This window comes from Cervus canadensis, chromosome 24 (assembly GCF_019320065.1).
Source record: "Cervus canadensis isolate Bull #8, Minnesota chromosome 24, ASM1932006v1, whole genome shotgun sequence".
In the NCBI taxonomy this organism is placed as follows: domain Eukaryota; kingdom Metazoa; phylum Chordata; class Mammalia; order Artiodactyla; family Cervidae; genus Cervus; species Cervus canadensis.
In genome coordinates this window covers 3,485,426-3,505,672 of record NC_057409.1, presented here as the reverse complement: position 1 = coordinate 3,505,672, position 20,247 = coordinate 3,485,426, and the positions used below count along the sequence as shown (strand labels likewise).

The window sequence follows — 20,247 nt, the reverse complement described above, 5'->3', positions numbered from 1 at the left end:
AAGGATGTGTACTCATCTTCTCTTGCGAGAACTCCAAAATTACAACATGCTGCTGAACAACCATTGACAAGAGAATGTTGGATCCCACCAAAAAAAGACACCCCACACCCAAGGGCAAAGGAGAAGCCCTAGCAAGATGGTAGGAGGGGAAAAACCACATTTAGGATCAAACCCCATACCCGCGAGGGACTCTCAGAGGGCTCAAACAATACCTTGCTCACACCAAGAGACCCCACAGCGACTGAGCCAGACCTGATTTTGAGTGTTTGAGTGTCTCCGGTGGAGGTTTGGGTCAGCAGTGGCCGGTTTCAGGGGCAGGGGCTCTGGGTACAGCAGAGCTGGGTATGACATAAGCCCTCTTGGAGGAGGTCACCATTAACCCTGCCATAGAGCCGCCAGAACTTACACAGGACTGGGAAACAGACTCTCGGAGGGCACAAACGAAACCTTATGCCTGCTGAATCAGTCATTGCTGGGTTCCTCTGGGATCTGTTGGACATGTGGTCTTTGCCTCCCATAAGATAGTACTAATAACAGCAACATCAACTACCATTATTGAACACTTACTGTGTTCAGTTCATTTCAGTTTAGTCGCTCAGTTGTGTCTGACTCTGAGACCCCATGGACTGCAGCATTCCAGGCCTCCCTGTCCATCACCAACTCCCGGAGTCCACCCAAACCCATGTCCATTGAGTCGGTGATGCCATCCAACCATCTCATCCTCTGTCATCCCCTTCTCCTCCTGCCTTCAATCTTTCCCAGCATCAGGGTCTATTCAAATGAGTCAGCTCTTTGCATCAGGTGACCAAAGTATTGGAGTTTCAGCTTCAACATCAATCCTTCCAATGAACATCCAGCACTGATCTCCTTTAGGGTGTACTGGTTGGATCTCCTTGCAGTCCAAGGGACTCTCAAGAGTCTTCTCCAACACCACAGTTCAAAAGCATCATTTCCTTGGCACTCAGCTTTCTTTATAGTCCAACACTCACATCCACATATGACTACTAGAAAAACCATAGCCTTGACTAGACGGACCCTTGTTGACAAAGTAATGTCTCTGCTTTTAAATATGCTGTCTAGGTACAAGCCCCATACCTCAGAATTCTCACAAGAACTCCAATAGCTGGGTGGCCTCATGTTCCTTCACCCCATTTAACAGACGAGAAAACACAAGTGGGGGTCAGGATCCACATCTGGTCTATCTAACCCCCAAGCCTCCTTCTGAATACCCAGGCTCTGCTGCTTCCCAGGGTAATGTGACCTTGAGGAAGGTCACAGGGACTCAGGCCAAGTCTGAAAACAAGAAGAACCTTCAAGCAATTGCTATGTTGAAGTTGCTGGGAAGGCGGGTTTTGAGTGATTCTGAAATCACATTCTGTGGCCACTTGTCTGAGAGGTCTAAGTGGAAATTCCCTGCTCCATGACCAACTCTATCATTTAGAAGCAAGAGTCTCTGGGCCTGAGGTGTAAGGGGAGCTCAGAACTTTAAACTCCTTTCTCCTGGGGAGAGGGGTCACCAGGTGCCATGCATTTACTGTCAACTGTGTGCCAACCCTTCTACTTGTAGTCATGACAACAGACCTCAAAGAGTGCATGTCGGCCCCAGTTTCAGATGGGAAACTTGAGGTTCAGAGAGACAAAGTAATGTAATTAACACCATAAACAAGCTTGAATTTGAAGCCAGATTTGCCTGATATCGAAGTAGAAATTTGTTTTCACTGCACAGTTTCAGATGCTGTTCATAATTTAGTAGGATATCTTACCATCTAGAAACATATTGGATGACGTAGGAGACACAGGAGACATGGGTTTGATCGTTGGTCCAGTGTTGGATCCCCTGTTGAAGGGCATGACAACCCACTCTGGTATTTCAGTCTGGAAAATCCCATGAACGGAGGAGCTTGGCGGGCTACAGTCCATGGGGTGGCAAAGAGTCAGAAATGACTGAAGTGACTTAGCACGCACAGACACACACACACACAGAAGAACACTGGACCACTTAGAAGGATATTGGATCACCTAGAAGGATACTGGGTCACCTAGAAAGATATCTGATCATCTAGAAGGATATTGGATTATCTAGAAGGATTGTCTGATCATCTAGAAGGATATCTCAAGTACTTCCTACCAAAGTTTGAGTCTACTTGCTTTTCCTCTCATGATCTTCATTTTCGTTGTGATTACTCACATTCATGGACTTGTAAATGATACACAAGAATATACAAATGAAAGCTGAACTGCTGGAAGGATTTTCGGAATATGAACACGCCAACGTCACCAACACCAAAAGAGAAGGACCGTCGGTAGCATCCCTGAAACCCTCTTAGTAACCCCACCGGTCACCACGCCCTTCAACGGGTAGCCACTGTCCTGACTTCTAAAAGCACAGATTAGCCTGACTGTCTGGAAGCTCACATAAATCTCTCTTACAACCTGTACTCTTCTGGGTTCAGCATAATGTTGTCAGGTTTTTCCCTGTTGTTATGTATGGCTGTGGTTTGTTGGTGTGGTATAATCACACAATCTACCATTCTGCAACAGACAGACCTTTGAGTGGTTTCTGATCATTTAATTCACTTGCTTTAGTTCTGCTTTGGTACAGCTGCAGAAAAGTGGGTCACTCTCCCACAAAGGAATTTCAATCTCTCCCTCCTCCTCGCTTGCGTGTCAGAGATGAAGCGCAGAAGACCCCAAGGAAGTCCAGCTCCTTTCTTTAATTTCTTAATTTATATTTTTATTGAAGGATAATTGCTAACAGAATTTATTTGTTTTCTTTCAAATTTCAACTTGAATCAGCCATAGGTATACATATTTTTAACCTATTTTTCTATTTATATTTTTTATTTAATTTCTATTTTGTATTGGAGTGTAGTTGATTTATCATGCTGTGTTAGTTTCAGAGGTACAAAAGAGATTCAGCTCTACACATACATGTATCTGTTCTCTTTCAGATTCTTTTCTAATAAAGGTTCTTGCACAATATTGAGTAGAATTCCCTGTGCTGTACAGTTAGTCCTTGTTGATTATCTATTCTACATACAGTAGTGTGTAGTTAATCCTAACTCCTATTTTTTCCCTCCCCCATCTTTCCCCTTAGTCTGTCAGTCCATTTTTATTTTGTAAATAAATTGACTCGTGTCATTTTTTTCAAAAGATTCCACATATAAGTGATGTCATATAGTATTTGAGTTTCTCTGCTTTTCTTCACTTAGTGTGAACATCTCTTGGTAAGCCCAGCTTCTTTCAATTTCCTCTTCCCCTGCAGACTTTCCACATTAATAATAATAATTCTGAGCTGCATCTAGCCACCTCTGGCAGGTTTCATCACAGATGGAATCCAGGCAGTGGGACCATTTCAGTAAATGGGACTTTATGGAAAGGGCTGACAGAGGAGCCTGGCAGGTTACAGTCCGTAGGGTTGCAAGGAGTTGGACACAACTGAAGCGACTTCGCACCTGAGTCAAGCAAAGGCCTCTGGTCACTGGCTGAAAGGGGGTGTCTCTTAGGAGATGGGGGCTCACCGTCTCTGCAGTGAGGTTGGGGGCAGCAGGCTCCAAGCTCTGCCAGCTCTTCTCATTCCCACCTCCATCTATGTTGGCTAAGAAAGTAGCCCCTGGGTACAATGACTCACCTGCATCATGGGGATTCGGGCAGTGCCTCTTTGCACTTCCTCTGTGTGAACCACTTATAACAGTGCCCTGCATGTAGTAGGGGCAGCTCTGGCTGACCTGTATTCTGACCCAAATTCTGCCACTCACCTGCTGCTGCATGACTCTGGCGTGTTCCTAACCTCGCTGGGCCCACCGCTGGTGGTAACTATTCTTAATAGAATTTGCACTTCAGGGTCTAAGCCCTCTCTGGCTTCCTTCATTGTCCACCTGGAGATCTTTTTTTTTTTTTTTTCACCTGGAGATCTTGATGGATCATGGGTGAACAGTATCACCGTGTCCCCACTGTTTCCAAGAAAGTGAAGACACGGATTTGCTGGAAAGTCTCAGGAAATGATCGGTTCTATCTATTATATGCTGCTGATGGAGCCAAAAGCTAGGGAGTTTCTAAATTTCTACCAATTTCAGAAAAAGGAAGAACACTAAGAACCTTTCCATCTTCTGATTGTGCAATTTCACTTCTGGAAATCTATTTTAAAGAAACTTCCCTTTTAAAATAGACAAAGATTTATTGTTATCATAGTCTTTTCTCTTCTTTTCTTTGGTCACATAACATGGGGGACCTTAGTTCCCCAAAAAGAGATCGAACCAGCACCCCTGCAGTGGAAGCTCAGAGTCCTAACCACAGGACCATCAGGGAAGTCCCCACAGTGTTTCCTATATGATGAGCAATGGTGACCTAAAAGTCATAATGAAAAAAAAAAATCTATAGAAACAGACCTAGGAACAAAAGTGATAGGATTAGTAGATAAAGATATTATGACAGTCTCACACCAATATTCTATATGTTTAAGAAAATAGAGGAAAGCTTGAACCTGTCAATTAGAAACATAGAAAAAGAAAGTGAAGTAGCTCAGTTGTGTATGACTCTTTGCGACCCTACAGACTACAGCCTGCCAGGCTCCTCTGTCCATGGGATTTTCCAGGTAAGAATACTGGAGTGGCTTGCCATTTCCATCTCCACGTGATCTCCCTGACCCAGGGATCTAACCTGGGTCTCCTGCACTGCAGGCAGGCTCTTTACTTTCTGAGCCACCAGGGAAGCCAATTAGAAACATAGAAGATATTAAAAAAAAAAAAAAAAAAAAAAAAAAAACCAGATCAATTTTCTAGAGAGAAACAAATACACTGAGATGATAGAGTGGATAGGATGAATTCAGATCAGACAATGCAAAAGAAAAGGTTCGTTATTTATTCTGTTCATCTTAAGCAGTGAAGGTGCAGATGAAGATGATGGTGGTGGGAGTGACCGTAGCTCACATTTGCTGGTTTCTGGCTACTGACTGAGCTCTGTCCCCGTATCACCTCATGTAATTCCCACAAGCCTATGAAGGATGTGCTATGGTAATCAAGCTGGACCCTATGGTGCTTTCCCAGGACAGAATTGCCCCCACTTGAGTCTTCCACCTGCCGCTCACTATTAAAAATCTTTAACCTCCTAGGTCTTCCCCAAGTTCCAAAGAATACCTTCAATCAGAAAAGTAAGAAAAATGCAAAGCCAAAAGGAAACAGTCAAGCAAGGCAAAAATAATAAAAGTTTAGCCATTAAACAAAGCTGAGGACCTTCAGTTCCTCTTTCAGCGTTGTTCGGAGCCAGTCTTATGAACTGTTTCACACACTCCACCATGTGGAAGAAGTTACCTGTAAGGTGTCACAAGGAAAGAGACTCTAGACAATTAGAACCAGAAGGTTGAAGCTATTGACCCCTTAATTCTCTTACCACCAACCAATCAGAAGAACGCCCATAGGCTGACCACACACACCCAAACCCCTCCCCCTCATCCTGTCCTTAAAGCCTTTCCCTGAAAGCCACCATGGGAATTCATGCCTTTTGAGAAAGAGTCCGACACGACTGAGTGACTCAACTGAACTGAACTGAGCATTGGCTGTGTGGACTGCTTGCCTGGCGCCCTGCAAGAAACGATGCCCTTACTTCACCATGACCTGAGGTCAGTAGACTGGCTTTTCTGGGCAAGCGGACTCAAGCTTGGTTCAGTAACACTCTCACCACCCTGTTTCACACCTGAGAAAATGGAAGACATGGAGCTGAGCAGCTTTCTCCCAGTGAAGCAGCTGGAACGCCAGGGAGGCAGCCTGGGCTTGGGTCCCACCTCGCGGCCTCTTCGTCTCCATGTGATGCTCCATAACCTGTGTTGTGGTCACTATAACGGCATTCTCTCTGCGGGTGTGTTGTGTGCACTGTGTTGTGTGTATGTGGTCTCTAAACCCCACGGCCATCAGAGGAGAGAGGGACAGTTGTCTCCACATTGTCCATGTTCTGCAAATAAGGAAAGCAAGGCACTTGAGGTCAAGTGACTTGTCCAGGATCCCAAGCTGGTAGGAGAAGAAGCTAAAGTTTGAATGTGGTCCCTTTGAACTGTGCCCTGGGACCTCTGGGGATGTCTGGGACAGCAGATTTTGAAGACTTTTTGCAACATCTATCATGTTTTCTCTCCCACCAGGGCAAAGACTTCTGGAATCAGCAGAAGTCCTGGCTCTTTTTGCTTCTGTCCGACTGATCCCAACTCAGGGGGAAGCTGGGGCTCAGAAGGGTAACCGCAGATCTAGACAGTTCACAGGAAGGTCGCACATTAGTAAGAGCATAAAGGAACGACTACAGAGGACACATGGGGGAGGCATGCCAAAGAATATGCCAGCGAGATTGCATGTATTTGCTGCTTAGTATTTTGCATGCAGATTGCTTTTTCATGTATGAGATGATCAGCTAATGACTGAGTCTAAGGATAAAGGAAAATTTGATTTTAAAGAGACAGGGAAGAGGGAGAGGGAGATCGCCCAGCAGTGACTTGACTTTTTTTGGGTAGACCAGTTAGCTGGCAGCAAAGAGGTCAGCCTGTGCTCTATGTTTTTGAATAGCCATCTGTTGGGCACAGAAGAAACCCAACTTCTGCTCTCATGGACTCTCCAGCAAACCTTAGAAGGTTCCTGGTAGAGCGTTTGTAGCAGACTATCCATTTGTAATGCCAAGCATATCCTGCCATCAGCATCTCCACCCTAGTTGGGCTGGGTCCACATCATTTGCCTCCTTAGGAGTCCCATTTTAAACTGGGGCAGACCTTCTGCAGGAGAAGTTGTCAACACATATCAATTGCCTTCAAATTGTGTGTGTGCTTTGACTCAGCAAGCCCACTTAAGGGGTCGACCCTAAAGAAACAATTCTGGGCAGGGACGAGATTTCATCTCAAAGATTTCTTTCACTGTCCTGCTGAGTGGTCTAGAATAGTACAACTTTGGAAATAACCCATATGCCCAACAATAGGGGGTTCTTTAAATGAATGGCATACAAGACTACCTTTCAAAATGTTTCTGCAGAAGATGATTTAACAACATAGAAATATGTTCAAGTTATTTTAGTAAATGAAAAGAGAGACTACAATGTTTTACCTGTAGCATTTACCTAATCTGGTCAGGGAGACGTGTGGAAAGATATATATATACACACACACATATATACATGTATGTATATGTATAGTAATAGAACCAGGAAAACATTGACACCAAGATCTTAATGATCAAAGCAACTTAAGTGCCCATCAATGGATGAGTCCATAAAAAGATGTCATTTTATGTATGTGTGTGTGTGTGTGAGTGTGTGTGTATGCAAACATGTTAAAATAGAGAGTAAAATGGTGGTTACCAGGAAGTAGGGGACAGGGAGGGCTTGGACAAATTTTGTATATTTGTACGAACTTGCAACAAGTAGTAAATGAGTCCTAGAGACAGCACAGTGAATATAGACAACAATGTTGTGTTATAATCACCAAACTTGCCTAGAGACTAGATCTTAATGATTCCAACCACAAAAAGAAATTGTAATTATGTGACGTGACAGAAATGTTAATTATTGCGGCACTAACACTCAGATTATGATATATAAATGTATCAAATCAATATATTGTACACTTAAATTTACACAATGTTATATGTCAATTTCATTCAAAAAATTAATGGTAATGAATGGATTCACAAATGATTTTAAATTTCTTGTAGCTGTTCATATTTTCCAAATATTCTATGCCAAACATGCAATCAAAAACATTGTTTAAAGATATTAAAAAACAGGAATAATAAAACTCCGCTTTGCCAGAAAAGAGGAAACACAAAGAGCATGGGTGACCTCCGCCAGAGCTGAGCTGGGAGGGGTGGGAGCGAGTTTGGCGGGTAGGGGTCATCTGATATAAGGGGCTGCTGGCCGAGAGGGGACTTCCAGCAGCCAGCTCCACTGCTCTGTGCTGGGATCATGGACCTTTCCCTCCTCTGCACACTGGTGGTCTTCGCTGGTAAGTGCGGGCAGCACCCACAGCCGGGAAGGCAGGGAGGGAAGCCGGGATGCCCTGTGTCTCTTTCCTATCGGAGCTGCTGGGCTGGTCTCACAGCCCCGGTCTCCACTATTCGGCCCCTGCAAGGAGTCATCAGTGGCTCAGTCCCCTGGAACAGTGGCTTCGGTCAGAGAGCTATGGGCGGCCAGCAGTGTGGCAGGAATGGACAAGAAGCTAGAAGTTCAGAAACTGGGGTCCAGCTGAACTGACGTCTGTGGTACTTTGGACACAAACTACAGAAATGGATCTGCTCTCCTGTGTCCCTGTCACCAGATAATAGTGATCTCTTACATGTGCATACCTCTCCACACCTTTAGGGGGCTTTCCTGTGGCCCAGTCAGTAAAGAATCTGCCTGCAATGCAAGAGACCCAAGTTCGATCCCTGGATTGGCAAGATCCCCTGGAGAAAAAATGGCAATCCACTCCAGTATCCTTGCCTGGGAGATCCCATGGACAGAGTAGCCTAGCAGCTAGAGTCCATGGGATTGAAAGAACTGAACCATAAACCACCACATTTTTGGAACCGTTTCAGCACCCTTGACCCTGGGGGTTCTGTTGTCCATTGAGAAATGGTGAAGTTTCCACCTGATCTTTAACAAATCAAATGTCGCAAATCCAGTTGCTAGCAAACTGGACTTTTTACTTGTTGATCCATCTCAGAATATGTGATATGAGAAAGGATTTGCATTTCATTTTTGAATGTGCTTTATGTTATTTTGGGGGGCTCCCAAATTCCCAAGAGGAACACATCACCAGGGTTACAGTGAAAACCATTAGGAAAACTGCAGTCAAACTGCAGAAATTCATCTCTCAGATGCAAAGAGACAATACAGTGTAGAGATGAAATACACAGATGAATCTGCATTCAGATGCTGGCTCATCAATTTCCGGTGGTATGACCTTGGCCAACTCCCCCTACCCCTCTATGTCCTCATCTGTAAAGTGGGCACAATAACATCCCCTTCATTGGGTTGTTAGAAGGACTCTAATGAGAAAATTTATAGAAAACGCTTAGCAAGTGTAACAGCGCGCAGTAAGTTAGCACACAGTGCACGCATGAGTTAGCGGTGAGACATTGCCCCGCCACTGTCGCTAACCCTTGGGAGAAGGGGCTCCATCCCTCTCAGCGACAGCTGAGGATGGAAAAAGCAGCCAAGGCAGGAATCACTGTCAACCTGAGTCAGTGTCCCGAAGCCCTCTTGACCACAAGTTGAGCTCCTCCATTCCCCAGGGCTGGGTTGACCTCACTGTAAAACTGTAAGAAATAAGACCACCAAAATCACCCTGAATCCAAGCTGAACTTGCTTGCCGAGGAACAGCTGTAGAATTCAGGTGTGAATTTGTGTGGCGACTTCTAAGCTGAAATAGAAAGGCCTGAACTTGGGGTGCACAAGGGGATGGAGGTGCAGCAAAAGGTGAGATTCCGCATTCGGATCCCTGGCTGGCCTATTGGGTGGACATTAACTCTCTTGGCCGTGGGCTGTTTCTGGGGCCTCATCACCAAATCTGGGGTTCCAGGGGGCCTGGGGTCATTCCTCAGCACAGTCAGAATTAGTAAGGTTTCTCTTTAACATCTGTAGAGCTAGTGGCAAACTAGAGCGGCGATGTTGATTCCACACTCTGGGGACACGACCTACCTGCAGGTCCCAGACGCTGCCAGGCACCGTCTAGCTGCAGCGCTGGGGGCTCAGGCAGTAACGCATCTGCCTGAAATGGACCCAGATTCGATCCCTAGGTCGGGAAGATGCCCTGGAGAACAGGATGGCTATCCACTCCAGTATTCTTGCCTGGAGAATCCCATGGACAGAGGAGCCTGGCAGGCTACAGTCCGCGGGGTCGCAAAGAGTCGGACACCACCGAGTAACTGTCACTTTCTTCACCAGGCAAGCTCCCTGCTCTGAATGGCATCCCTGGCCCACGGCATGAGTTCATCCCAGCCCCAACATTGCCCACTAGGGCTCTCCCCTGGTTATTACTCACTTTATTTGAGTGTAGAGCTTTCACTATAACACCATTTACTTGAGGGTAGGGGGTGAGCGTCCAAAACTAGGGTCACCGAAAAGGACCTCCCCAGCCCAGTCTCTCTGAGACTCTGGGCTCCGTCTGTGTTCTTGGGTCATCTCCCAAGGTTGCACACAGGTACATTCCAGTCCCCTTTGCATCTCGTCTGTTTCCCCCAAATTCTTCCCTAAATCCATTGACTTAATGTATGTTATTTCTCCTAGCTCAATGTAATGTTTCTCTCTCCCAATAAAATGAATTCCCCTTATGATCAATTCTAACCAGCAGATATTATAACTGAAGTGAAAAATATTCATGAAAAACATTGATTTCTAAATCACACTGCTTCCCAAAGGAGTCAGGCATGTTTTTTTAAAAGAAGCCTTTTTTTTTTTTTTTTAAATAATTTTATTTATTTTATTTTATTTTTGGCTGTGCTGGGTCCCCGTTGCTGGGTGAGGTTTTCCTCTAGTAGCAGTGTGCGGAATTCTGGCTTCTCTTGTTGTGGAAGGAAGGCTCTAGGGGGCGTGGGCTCAAGAGTTGCGGCTCCCAGGGTCTAGAGCTCAGACACGATAGCTGTGGTGCACGGGCTGCTGCCCCTCGGCACGCGGGAGCATCCTGGACCAGGGATTGAACCCGTGTCTCCTGCACTGGCAGGCGGATTCTTTGCCACGGAGCACCCAGGGAAGCCCCGTGCATACTGTGCGGGTTCTCTATGGGCTGCGGGGGGAGTGGGGGTGGGGGGGCAGCGTCTTCCTCCTGTAGAGTGTGAACCCCGAGACGGAGAGCGGGACCCGACGGCCCTGGGTTTCAACCCTGCCCCTCTGTCTACCCGCTACTGTGACCCGAACAAGTTACTGAACCTCCGTGCGTTCATTCCTCTCGTGGGGGTTAAAAACAGGATTTATGGTTCCAATATTGCTTTCTTAGTTTTCATACATATACCATGATGAGAGGAAACTGAATGGGGAGGTGTATGTGACCTCTTTATATGATCTTGGCAACTTTTCTCTTCATCGAGAATAAACCAAAATAAAAAGATTAAAAAAAAAAAAAGAGTATCTCACGGGATGCAAGGAGTCAATAGATCACTACATGAAAAGATCCCTAGTAAAAAAAAAGAAAAAAAAAAAAAAAAGATCCCTAGTAATCACTTAGCAATTGTCATTATATTTTCAATAGCCATAGGGTTTGCTGTTACTTTATTATCCCAGGTCCTTGGTTTGGCCCAGGAAGAGCACAGGTGCCAGGCCTGCAGCCCACTGGACTCCCCTGAGACTCACGTTCTCTCCTTGTGGCTGGGCTCCTTGGCAGGTGTGGTTCCAGCCGAGGGCGACATCCTGGACCTGAACAAGATGGTCAGACAAGTGACGGGGAAGACCCCCGTCTTCTCCTATATGTCCTACGGCTGCTACTGCGGATTTGGTGGCCAAGGCCCACCCCGAGATGCCACGGACTGGTAATTCCTCCCAATCGTGTCTGCCTCTACCCAGGGACCCGCCTCTTTCCTCTCCTCTTTCCTCTCCGTCCATTTATTCATTTGGTACCAGGGGCTGTTGAAGCCTAGCCTGAAGGATTTTGAGCATTACTTGGCTAGCATGTGAAATGAGCACAATTGTGTGGTAGTTTGAAAATTCTTTGGCATTGCCTTTCTTTGGGATGAGATTGAAACCTGACTTTTTCAGTCCTGTGGCCACTGCTGTTTTCCAAATTCCCCTGGCTTATTGAGCGTCCTGGATGCTTTTACAGCATCATCTTTTAGGATTTGGAAGAGCTCAACTAGAATTCCATCACTTCCAATAGTTTTGTTCCTAGTTATGCTTCCTAAGGCCTATTTGACTTCACACAACAGGATGTCTGGCTGTAGGTGAGTGATCACACTATCATGGTTATCCAGGTCATAAAGACCTTTTTTGTACAGTTCTTCTGTGTATTCTTGCCACCTCTTCTTAATCTCTCCCACTTCTGTCAGGTCCATACCATTTCTGTCCTTTATTCAGCCCATCATTGCATGAAATATTCCCCTGGTATCTCCAATTTTGTTGACGAGATCTCTAGTCTTGCCCATTCTATTGTTTTCCTCTATATCTTTGCATTGATCACTGAGGAAGACTTTCATATCTCTCCTTGCTCTTCTCTGGAACTCTGCATTGACTTGGATTTATCTTTCCCTTTCTCTTTTGCCTTTCGCTTCTCTTCTTTCTCAGCTATTTGTAAGGTATCCTGAGACAACTATTTTACTTTCTTACACATCTTTTTCTTTGCGATGATTTTGGTTACCGTCTCCTGTACAATGTTCTGAACCTCAGTCCATGGTTGTTCTTCAAGGCACTCTGTCTAGCAGATCTAATCCCTTGAATATATTAAATCCCCTCCAAGGTATAATCATAAGGGATTTGATTTAGGTCTTAGCTGAATGGTCTCATGTTTTTCCCTGCTAGGAAGTCCACTGAGCTCCAATCCAGCCCCAGCCCTTCTGGAGGGTTCCCCAGAGTTTCTAAAGGCTGCCTTGCACTCTCAACCCCAAACTAGTTAGAATAGCCACAAACACTTCCCATTGCCATTGAACACTGGTTTTAAAAAGTCCCACTTCTTTTTGCCATGATCTCACTTGGCTTTCACAGCAACCCAGGGATCTGCCAGAGGAGGGATGAGAGCCAGCCAGGTCCGAGGTCAGCACCCTCACCCGCCACATACAGGCTGTGTGACCCTGGGCAGGTGGCCGGACCGCCCAGAGCCTCAGTTTCCTCCTTTGTGAAATGGGGATAATACTAGTACCTCTATCCTAGAGCGGCCAAGAGGATTAAGAGAGAGTTCCTCGATAGAGCAGGTGCCTGGTACACAGGAGGGAATCTTCCCTCGTAGCTCAGAAGGTAAAGAATCTGTCTGCAATCCAGGAAACCCAGGTTCAATTTCAGGGTCAGGAAGATCCCCTGGAGAAGGAAGTGGCAACCCATCCCAGTATTCTTGCTTGGAGAATCCCATGGACAGAGGAGCCTGGCGGGCTACAGTCCATGGGGTCACAAGAGTCAGACACGACTTAGAGACTACACCACCACCTGGTACACAGGAAGCACTCGAGAAGCTCTAGCTAGAAAGAAGACTAGACCCTGCAGGCCTTGACTTCTGAGGCGGACACGCAGTTTCTGCTCTGGGGCAGGGGCAACCTGAGACTCGAGTCCGCCAAGGACTCACCCACCTCCTGTCCTCTCCTGCCAGGTGCTGCCACGAACACGACTGCTGCTACGGTGACCTGACTCCCCACAACTGTGACATCCGCTACGACCACTATGACTACACCTTTTTCCGGGGGAAAGTCCAGTGTTGTGAGTGCTGGGGCCTCAGGGTTGGAGTTGGAGCCTGAGCAAAGGATGTGTCGCACGCATTGCTTTCACGTGCTGTGTGACAAAGCCCAGGCTGCTCAGCCTCTCTGCTTTTCTCATATGTCCAGTGGCGATATCTGGGCTGGGAAGGAGAGGCAGCAATAGGGGTAGGAGTACTGAGAGGTCCCATAGAGACTTTGACCCCTTTAGGATCTGGAAGGCTGCCAGACCTCAGTAGATCCCAGACCCGCCGCTGACAAACTCTGTGACCTTGAACACTTTGCTTACCTTTTCTGAACCTCAGGTCTTCCTCTGGAAACTCAGGATGAGAACAGTATTCTGCTGCATAAAGTTAACTCAAAAACTAAAATAATAGGAGACATAAGGTGCCCTGCAGATGCATACTAGATAAATCACTCAGGCTACCGAGGTTCAGTTCAGTTCATTTCAGTCGCTCAGTCGTGTCCAACTCTTTGTGACCCCATGAACCGCAGCACGTGAGGCCTCCCTGTCCATCATCATCTCCCGGAGTTCATATGCAAACCCATGTCCACTGAGTCGGTGATGCCATCCAACCATCTCATCTTCTGTCATCCCCGTCTCCTCCTGCCCTCAAACTTTCCCAGGATCAGTTCTTCAATGAGCCAGTTCTTTGCATCAGGTGGCCAAAGTATTGGAGTTTCAGCTTCAGCATCAGTCCTTCCAATGAACACCCAGGACTCATCTCCTTTAGGATGGACTGGTTGGATCTCCTTGCAGTCCAAGGGACTCTCAAGAGTCTTCTACAACACCACAGTTCAAAAGCATCAATTCTTTGGCGCTCAGGTTTCTTTATAGTCCAACTCTCGCATCCAAACATGACCACTGGAAAAACCATAGCCTTGACAAGATGGACCTTTGTTGACAAAATAATGTCTCTGGTTTTCAATATGCTGTCTAGGTTGGTCATAACTTTGCTTCCAAGGAGTAAGCATCTTTTAATTTCATGGCTGCAGTCACCATCTGCAGTGATTTTGAGCCCAGAAAAATGAAGTCAGCACTGTTTCCACTGTTTCTCCATCTATTTCCTCTGAAGTGATGGGACAAGATGCCATGATCTTAGTTTTCTGAATGTTGAGCTTTAAGCCAACATTTTCACTCTTCTCTTTCACTTTCATCAAGAGCCTCTTTAGTTCCTCTTCACTTTCTGCCATAAGGGTGGTATCATCTGTGTATCTGAGGTTATTGATATTTCTCCTGGCAATCTTGATTCCAGCCTGTGCTTCTTCCAGCCCAGCGTTTCTCATGATGTACTCTGCATAGAAGTTAAATAAGTAGGGTGACAATATACAGCCTTGATGTACTCCTTTTCCTATTTGGAACCAGTCTGTTGTTCCATGTCCTGTTCTAACTGTTGCTTCTGGATCTGCATACAGGTTTCTCAAGAGGCAGGTCAGGTGACCTGGTATTTCCATCTCTTGAAGAATTTTCCACAATTTATTGTGATCCACACAGTCAAAGACTTTGGCATAGTCAATAAAGCAGAAATAGATGTTCTTCTGGAACTCTGCCTTTTCAATGATCCATTGAATGTTGGCAATTTGATCTCTGGTTTCTCTGCCTTTTCTAAAACCAGCTCACACATCTGGAAGTTCTCGGTTCACGTAATGCTGAAGCCTGCCTTGGAGAATTTTGAGCATTACTTTACTAGCGTGTGAGATGAGAGAAATTGTGCGGTAGTTTGAGCATTATTTGGCACTGCCTTTCTTTGGGACTAGATTGAAAACTGACCATTTCCAGTCCTGTGGCCACTGCTGAGTTTTCCAAATTTGCTGGCATATTGAGTGCAGCACTTTCATAGCATCGTCTTTGAGGATTTGAAATAGCTCAACTGGAATTCCACCACCTCCACTAGCTTTGTTTGTAGGGATGCTTCCTAAGGCCCATTTGACTTCACATTCCAGGATGTCTGGCTCTAGGTGAGTGATCACACCATCATGACTATCTGGGTCATGAAGATCTTTTTTGTACAGTTCTTCTGTGTATTCTTGCCACCTCTTCTTAATATCTTCTGCTTCCGTTAGGTCCATACCATTTCTGTCCTTTATTGAGCCCATCTTTGCATGAAAGTTTCCCTTGGCATCTCTAATTTTCCTGGTGATGTCTCTAGTCTTTCCCATTCTGTTGTTTTCCTCTATTTCTCTGCATTGATCACTGATGAAGGCTTTCTTATCTCTCCTTGCTATTCTTTGGAGCTCTGAATTTAAATGGGTATATCTTTCCTTTTCTCCTTTGCTTTTCACTTCCCTTCTTTTCACAGCTCTTTGTAAGGCCTCCTCAGACAGCCATTTTGCTTTTTTGCATTTCTTTTTCTTGGGGATGGTCTTGATTCCTGTCTCCTGTACAGTGTCACGAACCTCCATCCATAGTTCATCAGGCACTCTGTCTATCAGATCTAGTCCCTTAAATATATTTCTCACTTCCACTGTATAGTCATAAGGGATTTATTTGGGTCATACCTGAATGGTCTAGTGGTTTTCTCCACTTTCTTCAACTTCAGTCTGAATTTTGCAATAAGGAGTTCATGATCTGAGCCATAGTCAGCTCCCAGTCTTGTTTTTGCTGACTGTATAGAGCTTCTCCATCTTTGGCTGCAAGGAATATAATCCATCTGATTTCGGTGTCGACCATCTGGTGATGTCCATGTGTAGAGTCTTCTCTTGTGTTGTTGAAAGAGGGTGTTTGCTATGACCAGTGCATTCTCTTTGAAGAACTCAATTAGCCTTTGTGCTGCTTCATTCTGAACTCCAAGGCCAAATTTGCCTGTTACTTCAGGTGTTTCTTGACTTCCTACTTTTGCATTCCAGTCCCTTTGATGAAAAGGATATCTTTTTTGGGTGTTAATTCTAGAAGGTCTTGTAGGTCTTCATAGAACTGTTCAACTTCAGCTTCTTCAACATAACTGGTCAGGGCATAGACTTGAATTACCCTGATATTGAATGATTTGCCTTGGAAATGAACAGAGATCACTCTGTCATTTTTGAGATTGCATCCAAGTACTGCATTTCGAACTCTTTTGTTGACTATGATGGCTAATCCATTTCTTCTAAGGGATTCCTGCCCACACTAGTAGATATAACGGTCATCTGAGTTACATTCACCCATTCCAGTCCATCTTAGTTCGCTGATTCCTAGAATGTCAGTGTTAGCTCTTGTCATCCTCTGTTTGATCACTTCCAATTTGCCTTGATGCATGGACCTAACATTCCAGGTTCCTATGCAATATTGCTCTTTGCAGCATCGAACCTTGCTTCTATCACCAGTACCATCCACAAATGGGTGTTGTTTTTGCTTTGGCTCCATCCCTTCATTCTGTCTGGAGTTATTTCTCCACTGATCTCCAGTAGCATATTGGGCACCTACTGACCTGGGGAGTTAATCTTTCCGTGTCCTATCTTTTTGTCTTTTCATGCTGTTCCTGGGGTTCTCAAGGCAAGAATACTGAAGTGGTTTGCCATTCCCTTCTCCAGTGGACCACATTTTGTCAGACCTCTCCACCATGACCATTCGTCTTGGGTGGCCCCACACGGCATGGCTTAGTTTCATTGAGTTACCGAGGTTACTGTTCATTTTTTCTTCATCATCGGTTCTTAGAGCAACCCATATAGGCATCATCCCCCCTCTGGTGATCATTTTCTTGTTGTTGTTGTTGGTCACTAAGTTGCATCTTACTCTTCACAACCCCACGAACTGTGACCAGCCCGTCTCCTCTGTTCATGGAAATTCCCAGGCAAAAATACTGGAGTGTGTTGCCATTTCCTTGCTCGGGGATCTTCCTGACCCAGGACTTGCACCCACATCTCCTGCTTGGCGGCCAAGTTCTGAGCCACCTGGGAAGCCCTGATCTCCATTTTACTGACAAGAAAACGGAAACCAGAGTGAACTGTTTTCTCAGGGTCACACAGATACACATGAGAAAGCCTGGGCTGTAACCCAGGTCACCAAGTCCCGGGGTCCACGCCTGGAGAAAGGCGGCAAGTCCCGGGGCTGGAAGCTGAATGGGCTCACCAACTATCCCTATTAACTGAGAACTTAGCGGCAACAGCTGTAATGGCCAGCATTTATTGACCACTTAAATGGCAACCCACTCCAGTACTCTAGCCTGGAAAATCCCATGGACAGAGGACCCTGTTAGGCTACAGTCGAAGGGGTCACAAAGAGTTGGACATGACTGAGCGACTTGACTTTACTATGTGCCAAAGGCTTTGCCTACTTACATTAATCTGAATATATATATATATGTATCCATATTCTTTTTCAGATTCTTTTCCCTTATAGATTATTACAAAATACTGAGCAGTTCCCCATGCTATGCAGCAGGTTCGGCTCTCTCATCCCCGTTGGACAGATGGTGAAACTGAAGCACCATGGCCCGTCTTTCCTCAGAGTCTTTGCACATGCTGTTCCTTCTGCCAGGAACAGCCCCTCTCCTCCACCCTGGCTTTCCAGAGTAGGAGCAACAGCTCGCTCTTCTGATCTCAGCTCAGATGGCTCTTGACACTCAGTCAGTCCCATGGGTTACCAGCTCAGGGCCCCTGCATTGTTCCTTACTCCCGGGTAAGCACAGTTGCACTCACTTCTGTGAAGGGCAGGGAAGCCTGGCACGCTGCCATCCGTGGGGTCACAAGGAGTCGGACACGACTGAGCGACTGAACAACAACGACCACACACTCCTCCAACATCTGCCCCCTGCCGCTCCCCCCCTCGCCCCAGGGGAGTGTGAACTCGCATGTCCATTCTGCTCTCCTCTCCCTCCTGGGACTGCCGAGGGATAGGTGCTCAGCTGTTTACTGAACGGATGAATGAACAAAGGAGCAATGGCATCCAGGGAGGTCATGCCCCATGCCCAAGATCACAGAGCCAGAGTCCAAGGAGCTAGGAAGGGCACCAAAGGCTGGTCAAGGGCTGAGCTGCCTTCAGGGGCTCCCCTCCAGGGGCCACACCCACCCAGCCACGGGAAGGGGCAGACCGCTTAAGTGCCTTCCTCCACCCGCTCACAGCCACCAAGGGGAGCTGGTGTGAGCAGCAGCTGTGTGCCTGTGACAAGACATTGGCCTACTGCCTGCAGCGGAACCTGAACACCTACAAGAATGACCTGCGTTATCTGTCCAGCTGCGAGGGCGAGATCCCTGAGTGCCACACCCTCTAGCCTGTCCCTCAGCATCTTGAGCTCCGGGGAAGACCCCAAGGACCACTGGCCACACCCCCAACCCCAGTCTGGCACCTTTAAAGCACTCCCAGGAAGAGTAAGGGGCTTAGCCCCGCCCCTAGCTCCCACTTGCCTCTTGGACCTTCTGAATCTCCCCAGCTGTCTCCTCTGAGGGTGGACTGAGATCTTAGGAAAAACCAAGGCCCGGCAGCAGCCAGGGGAGAGTGTTTGGGCCAAAGCGGTGGGCACTGGGGGCAGGGTTGGGGGCGGGGTGGGGCAGGTTCTCCCTTCATGACCACTCACCAGGCCCCTCCAGGCTCCCCCTGCCCCTAAAACACCATCCAAGCAGCTGCCAGAGTGGCCTCTGTAAAGGCTGATACGGATGTTTCTGTCCATGGGATGCCACTTCTTCAAATCCCAAGGCCCCGAGTCCTGCCTCCCGCTCCAGCCCATCCCTCCAGTCCTCCCAGGAGACACATGTACCTATGGCTGATTCAGGCTGATGTGTGCCAGAAACCAACACAATGTTATAAGGCAATTATTCTCCAATTAAAAATAAATAAATGAAAAAAAAACCACAACCCCAAGGCCCTGCACCATCCAGGACGGGGCGGGGGGGGGCGGCGGGCGGGGAGCCTGGGTCCCGTTTCTGCCTGGCACTGTGTCCCTCTCCCTTGGAGCCTTGGGGAGCCTCGCAGACTTGCCTCATGCCTGTCTTGGACTCACTGCAGCCCTGGTGCCCGGAGCCCAGAAGGGGCTCAGGAAATACTTTTCGAGCGAAGGACTCACCAAGCGGCCAGCTGCCTGGGCTCCAGGCCATGGGACTTCCGGGCACTCTTTCCTCTCTGGCTGCCAGGCATTTGCTCAACCTGGACTTCTGCAGCGATGCTCCGCTGGCCTGCTGTCTCCCAGGTAGCTAAGCCCACCCTAGGCTCCTCGGGGTCCAAGGGCCGCTTCCTCTCCAGTTCCACCGGCTCACTGCCACCCTCAAGCTCCCGCAGCACTCCACGGGTCTTCACCTTGCTGAGCTCCCACCCGCGTGGCATGCGGTCGTCTGGCCCGCTCTGTGCAGACTGGAGCTCTAGGAGGGTGGAGTCCGGGTCTCTCGCATCTCCGCTTCCTCTGCTCCCCCAGATGCTAGGTGCGCAGTCAGTGCTTTGGAATCAAAGGAGCCCCCAGAGGAGAGACGGAGGTGGGGGCAGGTGGAGTTCAGGCCCCACCCAGATCCCCTCCTGGCCCAGGTCCCCAGCCCAGGGGTCGACTGCCAAGTCTGCACTTCAGCCTCCTTCACTTGAGGATTTCCCCAGGCTGCTGGGCGCTGCTCTGCCCATCACCCACCCCTCCTTGCCCACCTCTAACCAGTGAGTTGGGAGAATGATACCGTGGAGGGCATAACCGCCCTCTCCCCGCCTGATGCAAGACCATCTGGGTCGTACACTGTGTGCCCCAGAGCTCCTCCTGGGTTCAGGCTAGATGTCTTGATTTGTGCACTGGCCAACCTGTTTTCCTCTTTCTCCTGTAGGTTTCTCCCTAAGGGCATTTCCTCAATAAATCATTCCCTTGCCCAGGAATTCTCATCTCAGGCTTGACTGTTAGGGAAACTGCCTTCAGATGGATGGATGGATAGATGGTGAATATATTCTTACAAGAAGTCCCAACCTGTCATTCATATATGCTTAGCCGTGATTCCAGCTATGTGGCCGGGGCACCTGGAGCCACCCACACCC

General features: G+C 47.3%; 1 protein-coding gene across 2 annotated transcripts; it reads left to right on the top strand.

The window, feature by feature from the left end:
• The first annotated feature begins 7,901 nt into the window (after nt 1–7,901).
• Nucleotides 7,902–19,066, top strand: PLA2G2D (phospholipase A2 group IID). 2 transcript variants are annotated; one of them, XM_043446005.1, is made up of 4 exons: nt 7,902–7,969; nt 11,324–11,468; nt 13,229–13,335; nt 18,372–19,066. In XM_043446005.1, the coding sequence occupies exons 1-4, from the start codon at nt 7,930–7,932 to the stop codon at nt 18,518–18,520; spliced, it is 441 nt and encodes a 146-aa protein (XP_043301940.1). In that variant the 5' UTR covers nt 7,902–7,929; the 3' UTR covers nt 18,521–19,066. The 2 variants fall into 2 exon arrangements, with proteins under 2 accessions (XP_043301940.1, XP_043301941.1); XM_043446006.1 differs by lacking the exon at nt 18,372–19,066 and adding an exon at nt 11,825–11,876 and having other exon boundaries at nt 13,229–13,283.
• The last annotated feature ends 1,181 nt before the right edge of the window (nt 19,067–20,247 follow it).